We start from the raw sequence: 17,624 nt of genomic DNA on the forward strand, positions 1-17,624 counted from the left end.
CAACAATACTACAGCGAGAATATAAGTTACGCCTTCTTTCTTTGCGTGAACGTTTGGGCGGCGTTATGCAAATCTTCCGAGATCGTGACGTAGGTATGTGGGGGTGTGTTAGAACGAGCCGTTTTAGGTAGGTGTGGCTGACTCTGAACTTTTATAAAAAATATCTCTTTGGATTTGAGACTTTAGTCTTTGCAACTTTACAGATCTTCTTTATGCACCAAGAGCTTGTAACACTCCAAAGAGAAAGGAAAAATTGAAATCGCATCATATGACCCCTTTAATAAATGAAATCATCATTTAAAAACGGCATTTTGTATTTACTTGCATCATCTTTTTGTAATGTTAAAATTTGTTTGATGATCTGAATATTTTAAGTGTGACAAATAAGCAAAAACACAAATATAAATAAAACAGGAAGGTGCAAAAACCTTTTCACCGTGCTGTAGTTAGGATTGGTTAAAAAGACAAATTGTAGCTGTAAGATGAATAATTGATTCATTATACTTATCAAAGCTATTTAATAACTGTTCATGGTTGCTTTTACCAAAGATTACATTCTGAAATACTTTTTTAGGAATATTTTTTCTAATTATTGTGTGTAGGTTCTGTCCATTCCCTCAGGAAATCATATTGCAGTTGGTTGAGAGATGTCGCATCAGGAAACTCCAACTACTGGCCCATCAGTACCTGATCCCATCCAAGATCGAGTTCCACATTGGAGATAGACTGCCTGAGTCCAGCTCACCCCAGCAGACTCATAGTCTCCACAGATTGGGGTGAGGAAAGATCTAAACATCACTGCTCTGTTCTGGTCATCATCAACATATAATGTGATTAAGTATATAACACCTAATCACATCTCTTTAAAGGTCACATATTTTACACCTTTCTGGAGTTTTATTTTAAGTCTTGATGTCCTTAAGAATATATATTTGCGGTATAAGTACCAAAAACCATCTCAATATATTTTTACAGCTCCTCTCTCAGGAGCTCTGCAAAGAACAGGTCGATTTTGGCCTGTCTAATTAATATTCATGAGCCTCTCTTCTGATTGGCCTGTTGTTTTCTGAGTGATGCATGGCCAGGCCAACCACGTAAACAAGTAACTAGGGTCATGTATTCTGTAGCCTGCTGTGGATTGGTGATACTCACAAGTAAGGTCAATAGAAACACCGGTAATGATGGTCACTGCTGAATGTTGTCGGGCCTTACATGTTTGAGCCGAACTCAGACCTTGAATCGGTGACGACAGGAGACAACCAACCACCTCCTCAAACGCGCTTACAACAGGATGTTTCAGAATGGTAATTCATGTTTTTTTTTTTTTCAAACACCGAATGCAGTAAATACAAACCTGACCAGCTGAGCGTTTGCGATCACGTGAACTTGAAGACACTTTTACAAATGCGGATGGGTGACATGAATGGAAATGATTCCAGATCGGCGATGTAGTATTTGGTTTCTGTATTCTGTACTGTATTTTCCTGCGCTCAAACCTGCCAACCTAAAGGATCAAACGCCGTGTATGGCGTTTGAGGTAATTTGTGAATTAGCATAGACTTACAGTCTAAATAAAACAATTTGCAACTGTTACTATTATTATACTTCTATACAAAACTTTGTATTATGCTTGTTATAGAGTGTGTGACGTCACGTGCACTACCTCCGGTGGCGCGGGGTTCGTGAAAAATCACAGCTACTTTATGCAGGCTGTGTGCATTTGACTGTGGATTGACTGTTTTGAAACTTATATGGTAGTTACATAGCACCTAGACCTCAGTTATCATAGAAAAAAGCCAGGGAATTTCAGTTTTGACAATATGGGACCTTTAAGAACTAACTGTATTGAGTGTAATGTGTTGTCTAGGTATGTGTCCCTCTCTGACAACGAGAAGACTGGTTTCAGAGCCAGAGAGCTAAAGTCGGTTCATGTTGATGCTGTTGGGTCTTACTTAAAGCTCACCTTTCACAGAAACCATGTTAATCAATACAACATCTACAATCAGGTACAAACAGATTCATGTGGGAAATTAGGGCTGATTTGTTTATTGTAATCATATCGATGTTATATCACATTCTTTTCTAAATTCTAGGTTGCATTGGTGGCCCTAAATATTTTGGGTGACCCTGTGGATGGAAATGACATGGGGACAGCAGTAAGTAAATGTTCAGTTTATGGAATTGTTCTCTTCACATCCTCTAGATGGCGATGGATTTCTGTTAAGCATGTTTCTGTATCAGATTAGAATTGCACAAACAAACAAATTTAACATGCAAGATTTCATCTGTTTTCTTAACTGTGGCTTGTTCAGTTGTTGTATTCACCAGAGACGATAGCGGATGTTGGGAATGATTCCTCAGTGTTTGGCTGAGCAGTTGGAGCAGTGTTGTTTATCATTCAGAACTGAATCGAGAATACTTTTGAAATTGTAGTTCTGCTCCCAAATGTGAATTAATGCTAAAAGCAGGATGTTGATTTTAATTTGTGGAAGTAGAATTTAAATGGAATGAAATCTTAATTTACTCACATTTTATGTACATTTATCTAAATTAATCTGTTATCTTAAAATAACCTAAATAATTTACTTGAAGTACCCCTTGGTGTTTTAAGAAGTGATAATATTCTGAAAATATATTTTTATTTATTTATGTTTTGGTTATGTATGGTAAAATGAAGATATGTTTCGTTCATGAAGTTTATCATTTGGATACTATAAATTAACTTCATTTTTAAAAAATATGGCTAATAAGTTAAAATGAACCAGTCCTGTTTTGACGCAAAACATGCACTGTTGTTTTGGATGAATGAAATTCCTGTGAATTGAAAGCCAATTTTTACATTCTGTTTTGCCTAACCCTGATTTGGATGCTTCTCATACCAACCACTAGATGGAGCAGAATTCATCTAAATGCCTGTATGCATGCATCAGTTTTTTTGTGACTTTCAGGTTAAATATGAAGGAATAATTTCTTACAGCACCTGACAATCATTTTTGTGTATATGCGTGTTGTGGTTCTTGAGCAGGTCTAATGTTTTGTGCTCAGTGTTGGTATGTGGATCTGTGTAATGTGAGTCTGAGCTCCATAAGCACAGCAGAGTTTCAGATCAGATCACTCATCAATATATCCATATCACCGTGCTTATCCCACTACCCCCTTCTTTCTTTCTCATGCTCTCTTTCTTGTCTTACGCTCACCTTGTCTCCCCCCCTTTTTTTCCCTCCACGACTTCCTCTCTCTCTCGTCCTCTCCCACCTTGCTAACAATCTCTGCATTGTTAATCTCTAATCCTTCTCTCTCTGTCCAGGCTGGAGTCTCTTTGTGTTATCCAGGACTCTAGTGATAATAAGTTTTGGTTCACAGGCAGAAATCAAGATTTTTAACCTTTGTTTGTTGGAAAGATATTAATAGCCGAAAGACATTTGATTCAAAGGATGTTGTTTTTAGGCTATTAAATTCAGAATTTAAATTTATAAGTATATTATGTACACTACTGTTCAAATGTTTGAAGTTGAAGTTAGTTTTTTTTTAATGTTTTTGAAATAAGTTTCTTATGCTCACCAAGGCTGCATTTATTTTTTTTGAAAAACACTGGAGTAATTGTGAATGTTATTACAATTTACAAATTACTCTTTTGTATTTTAATACATTTAAAGTTATTTATTTATTTGATGGCAGAACTGAATTTTCAGCATCATTACTCCAGTCTTCACTGTCAAATGATCCTTCAGAAATCATTCTTATATACTTAATTTGGTGCTTAAGAAACATTTCCTATTATTATCAATGTCAAAAACAGATTTTTTGGGGGTAAACCATTATACATTTTTTAGGATTCTTTGATGAAAAAAATTTACTTATTTGCCACTTTTAATAAATTTAATACATCCTTTTTGAATAAAAGCATTCATTACTTTCAAAACTGACCCCCCGTTCAAACTTTTGAAAGATTTTTTTATACAATAACAAGTACAATAACATTTAGCCAATTTCTTGTTTTTGTCCCAGCTAAGCAGAAATCAGCTGATTGATCAATATTTAAACAACAGCCAATACAACTCAGCTTTGGTGGGCACATACACCGGGTAAAAACTGAAGTTATATTGCATTACATTAAATTTGTGCATGCAGTCTTCTGTCTTTCTCTTGTGTTTACTCTTGTTATCTTGCAGGCTCTCAAGTTATAAATGTGATTCTATCTCGCCGCTCGATGACTTGGCGTTTGACATGTATCAGGACCCTGAGGTGGCCCATATCATTCGGCTGCTGGACCAGAAAAAGCAGGACATGGTTCAGGAGGAAAGATTTGATCTGGCCAAAAAACTCAAACAAGCTATTGCAGACCTGCAAAAGGTTATTAGATTTACCTTCTTTGTCAGACACATCTTTGTTTGCATATGTAGTTTTATAATAATTTTACACACTGCAGTGGTGAAGCTGGAATTGAGAGGGTTGAAATGCATCCAGGTGTATTCCAATAGAGCCGTAACAATCCTTTAGTTACCTGTTAATTTTAGCCTGACAGTAATTACTAAGCAAATTACAGATGTCTTCTTTTTTTTTTATATACCTCAGATAAGTGTTTAACAACCTCTCGTTTCTTTTTTTTCAAATTTTCTCTTTTTCTTTTTAGGTGGGCGAGCGTTTGGGCTGGTATGATGTAGAGAAACACAGTGCCATAGAAAGAGAGGACTATGACACAGCCAAGCAGAAAAAGGAACAAATGGAAGCTTACAGGCTCACAGTCTACCAACAGCTGGAGCTCCATGACCTGCTGGACATCAGTCAGGTAAACATCCATCCGTTCATTTGTCCACATATACACTAATGTTCAACATTTTGGGTTCAATAAGATTTTATATAAGATTTTTAAAAATAAAATTAATACTTTTATTCGTTAAGTATGCATTACATTGATCAAAAGTGACAGTAAAGGCATTTGCAATGTTACAAAAAATTATTTGAGCATTCTATTAATCAAAGAATCCTTTTAAAGAAGTATCATGGTTACCACAAGAATATTAAGGAGCACACTGATAATAATGAATGTTTCTTAAGAACAAAATCTGAAAACCTTTGCCACCACAGAATTACATTACATTTTTTAAATATATTAAAACTGAAAACAGTTATGATAAATTGTAATAATATTTCAGAATTTTACTGTTTTACTGTGTGTTTGCTTCTTTCAAAAAACATTGAAAATACATTATACATTAAAGGTGTCCATCCATCCATTTATGGAAGCCCGTTTCCGCCACTGAATAAAAAAATAAAAAAGGTAATTGCGACTTTTTATCTCACAATTCTGAAATTTTTTCTCAGAATTGCGTGATATAAACTCGCAATTGCGAGTTAAAAAGTCATAATTGTGAGATATAAACTCGCAATTCTGAGAAAAAAAGTCAGAAGTGCGTGATATAAACTCGCAATTGCCAGACATAAAGTCGCAATTCTGAGAAATAAAGTCAGAACTGCGAGATATAAACTCACAATTCTGACTTTTTTTCTCAGAATTGCGAGTTTATATCTCGCTATTCTGACTTTATAACTCGCAATTGTGAGTTTATATCACGCAACTCTGAGAAAAAATGTCAGAATTGTGAGTTTATATCTCGCTATTCTGACTTTATAACTCGCAATTGCGAGTTTATATCTCACAATTCTGACTTTTTTTCAAAAAGTCGCAATAACCCTTTTTTTATTTTTTATTCAGTGGCGGAAACGGGCTTCCATATCCATTGCACTTAATTCTTAGAAGTCAGTTAATGACTTTCATCCGTCCATATTCCTGTGTGTCTCTCTAAATTTCTTCTCCTGCAATGAATGCATGAATAATGCATCTCTTGTGTTGTGAGGGCCTCCAGCTCCAGAGAGATTAGTACACTGATATGGCAGTTTCCCAGCGGAATAGTGATTGTGCTGGTTCTCCTGAGATCAGGTGCTTGCTTCTTACTCGTCTGAAGCCAAGAGACATATTTATACAGCAGACAATAAATGACTCGGACAGTCATCGAGCGCTTGCGACACACACTTAACCGAGCCAGTATTCTGACAAACCTTTATCTGTAGTTTGTAATTGCTTTTTTCATACAATCAGTGTCTGAAAAATAATAGTCCAAAGTTCTCAACACTTTTTAGCCTTTTATTCATTTCAGACTTATTTTAATTTTGATAAATAGCTTTTATGAACTTTGGTTCAAATGTGAATAATTAAAAATGTGTGAAACTTGTTTCAGATCCACAGAACATCTGAGCTTTCCATCTCTGATTTTCCCTCTCCACGTGTTGGGACACAGAAAGACACGTCTCACCCAGCAGACTCACCCAGGAAGAGAAGACAGAGGCAACATGTGAAGGAGACAGATGAGCAGGACACTTCAAAAGCTGCTAGTCCCAAACATACAGTCGCCCCAACACCCCTCACTCCTCCTCACATCCCCAAGCTCGATGTAAGTCTTGATATACACAGAATAAATACAGAAAAATAATGATGTTATTGTTCTAATGCATTACTTGTGTACTTTTTTCTTGTTCATTAATATATCTTATCACAAATTCTAGTTTTAAGGGTACTTTCTGCTGTAATCCTCAGTCTGCCTTGATGAAACACTGCTTCTGTTTCTTTCCACCAATGTAGCTCATTCTTCACTTACACAAGGCTCTTTGTAGATGTATTATCTAAACATGTGTGTGGCTTAACATGCTTGTCAGGGATTTGCATTAGCCAGAAATTTGCATTTTAAACCATGCCAGAGGGCAAAATTTTTACACACTTCTGGAAGATATTTTTTTAAATTAAAATGAGGTCAGTATATATATATAATTTATATATATATTTATTTATTTATTTATTTGAAAGCAACTAATTGTTTTGTTAAGAAAAGTGGCAGTAAAGGCATTTCTAATAATACCGAAGACTTCCTTTTCAAATAAATGCTTTTGTTGTGAACTTTCTATGCATCTAAGAATCCTAAAAAATGAAAAAAAAATTTAAGTGGGTATATTTAAGAATATAATTATCAAGGGGTTATTTGACTGTCAGATTACTTTTCTTAGTGGACCTTTCATTTTCGTTTTTCTGCAGGTCATTCTGTTAATCAGCATTGAAATAACATGTAAGATGAGAACACAGATAGTGATTGAAAATTATAGGATGGCAGGTGGATCTATCCTTCCAGTATAAAATAAACCCTCAACACTTTTTTATATTTCTTATTTTTTATATATTTATATTTACACTTTTTTTATACAAGTATTTATATTTCTGCTTGTGACAGAAAGTGCAAAAATTATGTTCACGTATTAGTTATTCTTGGCATTTAATTCTGTTTTTAAACACGGTTATAAACACTGTATATCTGAATTCTTAAAAAATGTTTGGAGTCATGGAATCGTCATGAGTATGTGTGTGTGTTTTCACAGATCAGTTCCCTTGCTTATGACGAGAGGCCTTTACCAGCACTTAGAAAGAGGTCGAGTGATCAGCCAGTCAGTGAGCTTGATGAGATGCCCCCTATGACAGATACAACCACCCCACGTAGCCCTGGGGCCTCGGGACAACCAGAACCGCTCACAGAGAAAGCTCAGAGAGAGGCCAGTCTGCCCATCGACATCTATGGAGACAGTCTGGTGAGACACCCAACATTTACAGCCTCCAGTTAGTTGATTTTATCAGAGTATTTACAAACCAGGTCTAAATTATTTGTTTGCGAATCATACATATCTGATTCACAAGTTCAAAAGAAGTTCGAAAAAGTCTAGTTGGTTTGGAATAACATGAAGTTAAAGGCTTTTCCAGGTTTTAAGTGCTATAATCAGGTCCCCGGTGCATCTACCAACCAAGGAAACGTGAAAAAGATTAACTCAGTAACTTTGTTTTGGTAAGCCTTTTTCTGCAAGCGTCTGAGAAAACGAGTGCGTCTGATTTCGCTCCCTTGGTGACGTGGCAAAGGGATCTCATTATAATATTACCGCCCTTTAATCTGTAAGTTTACACCCACGGTGCCGTTATTGTGTACAAGCGACAACGGTGTACCAGCTCTAATGCCATGGCGAAAGTTTGAGCAAAACATGCTAACTGTTCTGTCATTGGCTGCACAGACGAGCACAGAACACTATTTACAGTCCCAGCCTCAGCGGAGACAACAGAGCAGTGGATTTATTGATTTATTTACTGTATATTGCTGCTGCTACACAGATCTAAAATAAACATGCGATTTATTTCCCAGCTGTTTACCTTCACAGACATAACCGACTGTTTTTTGTAACTCATGTGTGCTTGTGAGAACAAACTTGTGTGCGAATGAGAACTTAGTTTAGTACTCACATGCAGTGACAGCTGCTTTCTGTCCGTGTGCACTCAGAAAACTGTATATATGAAGTTTAAACTCATATGGTTTAAAACGCATGATTTCAGCGCGATAAACATGATAATCAGAACCAAAACAGATGTTTTTAACAGGTTCGAGCTGTAATGACTCAGCTCTATTCTGGAAAAGGGGGCGGGGAGCAGCAGCTCATTTGCATTTAAAGAGACAGGCCCGAAAAACAGCCTGTTATAAATAAAATAGGCATTTTCAAAATTATATAATAAATGATCTGTGGAGTATTTTGAGCTGAAACTTCACAGACACATTCTAGGGACACCAGAGACTTATATTACATATTGTAAAAAGGGGCATAATATGTCTCCTTTAAGTTAAATATTGCAGAATTGAAGTTTTTGGGTGAATTATCCCTTTAAGTATTTAACAGTTCGCTGTAATGTCCATCTATAACTGTTGTTTACTGTCTCACAGCACTAGGCAAACTCTACATGACAAAGGTCAAATGGTCAGCTGGTGTATTCTGTTTGTGTGCTGTTTCTGGAATGTGATCCTCACTTTCTCTTTCTCGGTCTGTCTCTCTAAGGTGGCAGGGGCCTATTCCAAGACGTGGTCCTACAGGGAGGATGCTTTGCTGGCAGTCTACAAGAAACTGATGGAGGTTCCACCTGGAACCCCAAAAGCAGAACTGCGGAGCATGACGAGAGCAGCTGTGTTCCTCTGCAAGAAAGCTCTCACAGATAAAGTGTCATCTGTACGAGAACTCCTACTCTATCTTTATTTTGCCCAGTCTTTTTCTCTGATTTTATCACCCCCTTCTTTTGTTTCTCGGCCTCTCCTACTCTCTTTCTTACTCTGACCCTCTCTTTCTAATTTCTCTCATGTTCCCATCTTTTCAGTTTGGTTTCAGGCTAAAGACAGAACGGCACCATCAGCTCGACTGATAGTTGTGACTGTTTAGCAGGTGTCATGTTCTGTCTAGTATCTGTAGAAGTGATACAGCAATAAATGTAGTATAAAGCTTAGCTTATCTCTCCCAAGGACGAACTTAGCCTCAGGTTTGAGGGAAACTGTGATAGAACGGATTTTCTGCTAAGAGCGGGTATGAGGGGGAGGAGACGGACAAACTGTAGAAAAATGAACAGGAGATTTGGGTGAATCGTAATGCTCAGTATGGCTGTAGAAATGAGAGTTCCTTACAGTTAAAAAGGCCAATTTCTTTTTTTAATAGAGACATCGACTGCATTTTTTTTGTAGAACTTTCACACACATTACCTGGACCTGCCTGAAAAACAAACGGATAATTCTTGTAGTTTATGATGTTACAAACTATCATCATTTTAATAGTGGCTTCTATTAACCATGGCCAAAATTAGCACTTAAAATCACTAAATTAGAGAATGAATTGATTTTAGAGAGTAACTTTACTGGGAACTGTAATATTAAATTGTTTAAATTTAATTATAAAACTGACAGTCTGACCCTTTCTGATATAAGGGACATACAAAAAGACATATAAACCATCTACTAAAGAAAGTATTTAAAACATTTTTCCTTGTTGATAAACTTATCATACAGTATTTGTTTTCTTTACTCCCTGCAGTGACATGTATGAAATATTCTTGACATTAAAGGCACAATATGTAAGATTTTTTTATTAAAATATCCAAAAACCACTAGAACAGTGATATATAATTTGCTGACTTGTGTTATCTAGTTAGCTCATCCATGAACATGATTTCTGCCCGAGTCCCGTCGGATTGCATCGGCTGTGGGGATGAAGACGACAACTCCCATGATTCCACACTCAGTCACGGCGTCATCAAACTATATATATATATATACATTTAAATATTTTAATAAATATTTAATTTTTTATTAAATTAAATAATTAGTGAGTGTTGCATAAAGTACATTTTGTATGTGAGGCTGTTTTAAACGTAGTTTTTTTGTTGGTCAGTGCATAATTTTTGCACTGACCTCAGGATCTTACTGATCATTAAAGTTTTTTTTTACAATTTGCCATGACATTGAGTTTAATGTGTATTAATGAACGTTTAGCTGTTTTTTGCATGTAAATGGATCACTCTAGCCCACTGGCATTCTCAAAGTACATGGATGTTTGTGGTTGTGACGTGACAGCTGTTTTTTTTTTATTGTGCGGTCAGTCCTTAGATAAATCACTCACAGTAAAAGTTGTAGCCTTTCAGAGTTTCATTCTAAACTGTTTTAAATGGTTGTACTGAGAGTCTGAACAATGTGCCCACTGCTGGACACATTCCAGTGACCCTCTCCCCACGGTTGTTTAGCTAAACTAACACAGCACAGCATTTAACTGTGTGCTTTAGCTGACCAGTTGCCGTTACTTTGCGCCATGTGTTGCTGTAAAGGTCTTAGGTGGTTTCTTACATGGCTTCTGTGTGTAATTGCACCTTAAAATCGAAATTCTGAGGAAAAATGGTTCCAGATGGTTGTAAAATAGACATGCCGTGTTAATGAATACATTTCAAAATGTAATATTCAATATTTTTCTTTGGTTACATGGTCATTTATAATGGGTACACAGAGACAGATTCTTACATGAAGTTGTTGTTGTTTATAAGCACCATAGAAACTCTGAATATAAACCTTGCATATGAATTTTAGTGTGTAAAGTAACAACTGTCTCTATTTGTTTTTGCATTTTAGGTGTTTCTTGCATCTCTGAATCTGCTTCGAATGATTCTGAGTGAGTTTATTCCCAACCATCAGCTGGGCAAATCTGAGATCAGTCATTGTGTGGAACAGACTTGGAATAATCTGCTCTCCAGGACCGGAGAATCAACCCCGAGACTGAGAACACTAGCTATTACCTTCATACAGGTCAGTAGACTTTTGAAATACTTTATCTGTATACATCGGCAATGAAATGTCTCCTGCAGCTATTTGGGGCAACAGAAAAACATATCCTGTTGACTAGAAAAAATATTCTTAGCATGCTACGATGACCTGACTTGCTGAGAATCTTCATAGATGACTGGGAGTGTATGTCTGAATGACTGTCTGAAGGCATTATATATACTGGTGGTGGCCTTGTGAAGTGAACTTCATTGTGAACTGGAATTGTCAAATATTTGTGGTTTTCTGTTAACATGAATAGAGATCTTATCTTTTACCGTAACCCTGCTATGAGATTTCCTCATTTCAATCTGCCAAATTTTGTCGGATACAATTTAATTTCATAAACAGGTCTTTAAAAAGAATCATAAAGAGAGTTTTGTGGCTTCCCATCCATACCTATTAGCTATGCGAGCTTCTTCATTCTATTGTACTCCTGAAAGTTGACAAAATGGTCTTTTAGCACAGTGTTTCCCAACCTTTTTTCTGCCATGGCACAGTTTCGATATGCAAAAAATCCCACTGCACACCACTAAGCATTACAAAAAAAAAAAAAAGATAGATAGATTGAAAGGAGAAACATATTTTTTATTAATTTCTTTCCCAATAATTAAACATTGCATCATCAGAGTTGGTATTTTGGCTTTATATATGATCAGACACTTGCACTTAATTTCTGAAAATCATACTCAAATGGAGTTAATGAGGTTTTTGACGAGCTAGTGACAGAAATCTGTGTTTTGTCCATCATTAGAACAGCCGCCTCTGAGGCAGTAAATTAATAGCATCACGTTTTCACCAGTTTGCAGGTTATAAAGTTTATTGTAGCTATATAGGCGCTCAGTTTCTCTTGTTGTTAATACATTTGGCCAAAATCTCACGATATAAAAGACGAACAGCTATGATATTTAAAATGTACAAAAGTGTATTGGCTACAACTAGACAGCAAATGCTAAGACTCTTCTCTGGCCTTTATACACAAAAACATTAGCCTTTATAAACAGCATTTCTTGAGTAAAGAAAACGCTGTACTTATTCAAACATCAGTTCTTTATTTACCCTTGCATTGCAAAGAAGTAGACTTCTGTCTTCAAACTGCGCATCGCGGCACTTCATTTTGAATGGCGGCGGGGTGGAGTTATGAGGTTTGACTGACAATTTGAAGATCCAATGGCGTTACTAGGTTTAGTCACAAGCTCGTTTGAATGCTGTTCATTGGTTAAATATTTGTAAAACTCACAAACTGACAAAATAATAACAAAATATAATGGAGATAAGGAAGTTTTTGATAATTTTCCACAGCACACCCGACAACATGTCAGGCACAGTGGTGGGGAAACACTGTTTTAGCAGAGACAGCTACTCATTTAATATTTAATTTTATTAAAAACTAAAAAAATATTCAAGGGCATATATGACATTTTTATGCAATTCAATGTTCTCTAAAATGGAAAGAAGATCCCTGTTGCTATTTCAGTGTGCTTCTGACAATTTTTTTTTCTGTGTATCATACTCTTTTTGTGACGTCAAACTTACAGACCTAGATAATGAGATTGTAGTTCAGTATTTACGTTAATCTGACTACGGTTGACCCTGCTGTAGCTCCATTGTAACTGTGCATGTACATATACTTTCTTTTATACATACTAATAACCTGTGGTACAACCAAAGTGTACCATCTTTTAGCAAATTGTATATAAGAAATATAAAATGCATACAGTATTAAAAAAGCTGGAGAATGTGACCCAGACAGATCAACTTGTTGTTCAGATAAATATAATGTGAAAGAACGGCTGAAGTACTTGTGACAGTCATCATGCTCTATATGTGATAAGGATGGGGATGTTTCAGGTTCCTGGAAAATTGATGTTTTAAAGTGTTCTGTGACTGACAGACATTGATTTGTGTTGGTTTTGGTTGTTGATAGACAGGTTGTGTCTCTGTCAGCATTGTGTGGGGAAACTTCATTGTATTTTGCACTGTATAAATAAAGACATTTGTGACTCATGCTTCTGGATGGTGGAAAAAGTAAATCAAAGACCACACCTTTTTATGAATAATTTGATGATGTACTCTGATATCAATGCTGTAGAGTAGCCCTATTATAAAATCATGCAACCCAATTTTATGTTAAATCATAATCACTCATTATTGATTAAAGAAATTAAAATATCATTCTCAACCCTCTTCTAGAAATAACACATACAATCATTGCCGTCTTTCTTGGCGAATACATGAATATCAGTTAATGTCTTCAAAAAATGTCTATGATTTAGTGTGTCTAAAAGGGGGTCCACAGTGACGAGAGTTGTCGATTTGACATGACATGAGTGACAGCAGCCGTTGGCAGTGTATTTGGGTGTACTTGACTATTTGACAAACTTTAAGCAGAGTTTAGCATTTTGCAAATTAGCAGTGATGTAATCACCAATGAGAACAAAGACAGTGGAGTTCACATACAGTGCCTTTTTTTCACATTTTGTTATGTTGCTGCCTTATGTTACACTGCTTTATATTACTTTTTTCCCCACATCAATCTACACTAGATACACCATAATGGCAAAGCAAAATACAGTTTTTTAACATCTTTGCAAATTTAATATAAAAAACTTAATTGATTCCATTGCATAAGTATTCATACCCTTATCTGGTACAGTTGAAATTGAGCTCAGAAGCATTCATATTGCTTGTAGATGTTACTACACTCCGTGTGAAGTTAACCCGTGGCATATTCAATTGAATGGGTATGATTTGGAAATGCACACAGCTCTCAATAAAAGGTCATAAATAAAATCAGAGCAAAAACCAAGTCAAAAAAACTGCCTGTAGAGCTCAGAAACAGGATTGCATCAAGCCACACATCTTGGGAAGAGTTCAGAAAAATTCTGCTGCATTGAAGGTTCACATTAGCATGTAGTCTCAGTTACCCTTAATGGAAGAAGTCTGGAACAACCAGGACTCCTAGAGCTTGTCTCCTGGCCAAACAATCGATGGAGAAGATCGATGGAGAAGGGCTTTAGTTAGAGTGGTGACCAAGAACCTGATGGTCACTCTAGTTGAGCTCCATGATTATATGTGGAGATAGGAGAAACCTACAGAAGGACAAACATCACTGCAACACTCCACCGATCTGGGCTTTATGGCGGTGTGGCAAGACTCAATCCTCTCCTCAGTGAAGACACATGAAAACACATTATTTGGTATTTACTTGGCATTTGCAAAAAAAAAGGACCTAAAGGACACTCAGACTGTGAGAAACAAGATTCTCTGGTCTGATGAACCTCAATTCCAAGCATCATGTTTGGTGGAAACCAGGCACTGCTCATCACCTGCACAGCATCATCCCAAAAGTAAAGTGTGCTGGTAGCAGCCTCATGCTGAGGGGCTGTTTTCAGCGGCAGGAATTGGGGGACTCGTCAGAGAAGAAGGAAAGCTCAGTGCACCAAAAAATTGAGATAGTCTTAATGAAAACCCAGTCCAGAGCATTAAGAACCTCAGACTGGGCAGTCGGTTCACCTTCCAGCAGGACAATGACCCTAAGCACACAGCTTATATAGACAACTCTGTGAATGTCCTTGAGTGGCCCAGCCACAGCCTGGGCTTGTACCCAATCAAATATTTCTGGAGAATCCTGAAAATGTGCGTCTGCCCCCATCCAACCTGACAGCTTGAGAGGTGAAATGGCGAGGAGAAGAATGGCAGATAATTGCCAAATGATGATGATCAAAGCTTGTTGCATCATACCCAAAAATACTTGAGGCTGTAAAGGTGCTTCAACTAAGTATATAAAGGGTATAAATACTTATGCCATGTACTTATTTCAGTTTTTTATTTTTAATACATTTACAAAGTTGTGACAATTCTGTTTTTGCTTTGTCATTTTGATGTATGGTGTGTAGATTGATGTGGGGGAAAAAAGTAATTTAAAGCAACTAAACAAAAGGCTGCAACATAACAAAGTGTGAAAAAATTTGCTAATATGCTGTGTTAATATAAATGTGTTAATATGCTGCCCACTAATAACAATAGAGCAACTAGCAGTAAAAATGCTTATTACCAAATGTACAGCAACCTGCCATCCTACCTCCAGCAATAAAATCGCAGAAATATATTTTTTATATATAAATATTTACATATGGTTTTTCAATATATTTTTGAGAATTTATAAGTGCATAAGAAAAAGTTTGTGTTTTATAACTTGAATGCTGTTGTTTAAAGCTCGCTTGGATGTTTGTTTTGGCAGGAAATGGCTTTATTTAGGGAGGTGAGAGCTCTGCAGATGGTTCCTGTGGAGCTTGTGAGGGCCATGCAGAGCAGTGTACCCACTAGACTGGCACTGAGCAGACTGGAACTGCTGGAGAAGCTTCTAGAACAGCTGGGCACCAAGGACTCTGGCTTCACCCTCGACAACGTCATGCGGGTACTGGCCCAACTTCAACTCTTTCTGAGATGATCTCACTGGGTGTCAACCCAGTGGCTTTCTCCTCAGTCAAGCTGCAAGCTTGAAGTTTAAAGAAGATTTTTTAAGCTACAGCTAAAGTATTGGCTTACAAATATGCAAATGGCTGGTTAGATTTATTGACCACATGATACATGAATGGTTATGTACTATTCCGAGACCACACACACACCGACTGGCATTAGGTGCCAGCTGTGGTGGTGAATGTTTGCAGTTGGGCGAATGTACAAACCCAAACTATGCTTTAGCATCTAAGACCACATACAAATATTTGATATTTGGGTTTTTAAGGCCAAAATATCACAAATGTAACCTTTCTGTTGGGATCTGAAGGTTAATTTCATTCGCACATCTATCATTAAGATTCTTGAGGGCTTCATTAGACTGAAACACAGTGGTCTTTGTATGACAGAGAGGGTGTAGTCGACCCTACGTAATGTCTGTTAATATTAGTTTCTTAAAAGGGCTGTTCTGACAGCCAGTTGCATATCCATGGCATAGTTTATGAAAATCATCCAAGCACTGTCTCATTCTATCTCTCTGTTCCAGCAGTTAGTTGTACAAAGTGGGGAAGTCGTGGCCTAATGGTTAGAGAGTCGGACTCGTAACCCAAAGGTTGTGAGTTCGAGTCTCAGGTCCGGCAGGGATTGTAGGTGTGGGGAGTGAATGTACAGCGCTCTCTCCCACCTTCAATACCACGACTGAGGTGCCCTTGAGCAAGGCACCGAACCCCCAACTGCTCCCCGGGCGCCGCAGCATAAATGGCTGCCCACTGCTCCGGGTGTGTGTTCACGGTGTGTGTGTGTTCACTGCTGTGTGTGTGCACTTAGGATGGGTTAAATGCAGAGCACTAATTCCTAGTATGGGTAACCATACTTGGCCACATGTCACGTCACTTTCACTTTTCACTTTCAAGCTGTTAAAATTACAGTTCCTTAGGATCTTATTTTCTTCAGGTTCTTATTTGAAGTTTTCTCTTTTTATTTTGTTTTTCTTTTGCTACCTGTGCAGTTTAAAGTATGTTTGCAATGCAAACTTGTGTCACTATTGCAACAAAGACTGTGAACATTTACAAGCATCTGCAAAGTGCACAGTGAGGTTTTTGTTTGTGTTCCAGCTGGGCTTTGTTATTTTAAAACAACAGCTTCTTCTGGTTTTGTGTGTTAGCTTGGAAGGTTTAGGTCACCACATCTAGGTAGCCTGAAGTCTCCACATGTTTTAGCTGGGTGGGTAATAGTATCATATCAGTTCTCAAGCAATGTTAGAGAGTTTTTAAATTATATATAATTTATATAATTGCTAAACATTTAACAATACAGTTAGATGTAATCTTTAATAAATATCAAAATAAATGTTCACTTTTCATATTGTACTTTTATGTTTTTGTATGACCTAAATTCACTTGTAGAATATAAAATTATTGATTTTAGTTTTTAGTCTTTAGTGCCGAATTAGTTAAATAGTGGCAAATTGTAATATTGACTATTTATTGTTATTGGCCATAACATTACAATAATTATCAGCTTATCTGTATTGGCCAGAATTTTCATATCTTTGGATTTCTGTAATGGGATTTATGGACTGGATATTAAAGGGGTCATATGATGTTGCTAAAAAGAACATTATGTTGTGTATTTGGTGTAATGCAATGTGTTTATGCGGTTTAAGGTTAAAAAAACACATTATTTTCCACATAATGTACATTATTGTTGCTCCGAATATTTGGGTTGTACTGTTCTGGAACAGTGTTGTAAATACAACTTAACCACGGATTACTAGTTGTGTCCTCTTTTGGAAGGCCAAACAAAGTAGTTTCGCTTTCACAACGAAACACACAGCGTCACACACGGCGGCCTTGAGTGAGCGAAGGCCTGCGGGCTAGAGTGAGCGGTGGCCGGTGGGCTTGAGAACGGCACGGCCGGCGGGCTTGTGGCAACCACATGTGACGACCCCGGGCTGGA

General features: G+C 37.0%; 1 protein-coding gene and 1 long non-coding RNA gene across 3 annotated transcripts in view; one reads left to right on the forward strand and one right to left on the reverse strand.

Moving 5' to 3' along the window:
* The window catches only part of LOC107731181 (uncharacterized), a 12,613-nt gene extending 338 nt beyond the window's left edge, over window positions 1-12,275 (reverse strand). Inside the window, exons 1-2 of the long non-coding RNA XR_001638754.1 lie at window positions 12,264-12,275; window positions 7,571-7,572 (exon numbers count right to left, since the gene is read on the reverse strand). This is a non-coding gene — a long non-coding RNA (uncharacterized LOC107731181). The remainder of the gene's footprint in view (window positions 1-7,570; window positions 7,573-12,263) is intronic.
* The window catches only part of LOC107731174 (centrosomal protein of 104 kDa-like), a 33,430-nt gene that overhangs the window by 3,027 nt on the left and 12,779 nt on the right, over window positions 1-17,624 (forward strand). For both annotated transcript variants that reach the window (XM_016542175.1, XM_016542176.1), the window contains exons 3-13: window positions 603-776; window positions 1,868-2,006; window positions 2,094-2,156; window positions 4,009-4,085; window positions 4,173-4,353; window positions 4,634-4,789; window positions 6,240-6,452; window positions 7,426-7,632; window positions 8,914-9,081; window positions 11,016-11,189; window positions 15,448-15,624. In XM_016542175.1, coding sequence (XP_016397661.1) covers window positions 603-776; window positions 1,868-2,006; window positions 2,094-2,156; window positions 4,009-4,085; window positions 4,173-4,353; window positions 4,634-4,789; window positions 6,240-6,452; window positions 7,426-7,632; window positions 8,914-9,081; window positions 11,016-11,189; window positions 15,448-15,624 — 1,729 coding nt within the window. The remainder of the gene's footprint in view (window positions 1-602; window positions 777-1,867; window positions 2,007-2,093; window positions 2,157-4,008; window positions 4,086-4,172; window positions 4,354-4,633; window positions 4,790-6,239; window positions 6,453-7,425; window positions 7,633-8,913; window positions 9,082-11,015; window positions 11,190-15,447; window positions 15,625-17,624) is intronic.

Source organism: Sinocyclocheilus rhinocerous, unplaced genomic scaffold (genome assembly GCF_001515625.1).
Source record: "Sinocyclocheilus rhinocerous isolate Xijiao unplaced genomic scaffold, SAMN03320098_v1.1 scaffold1600, whole genome shotgun sequence".
In the NCBI taxonomy this organism is placed as follows: Eukaryota; Metazoa; Chordata; class Actinopteri; order Cypriniformes; family Cyprinidae; genus Sinocyclocheilus; species Sinocyclocheilus rhinocerous.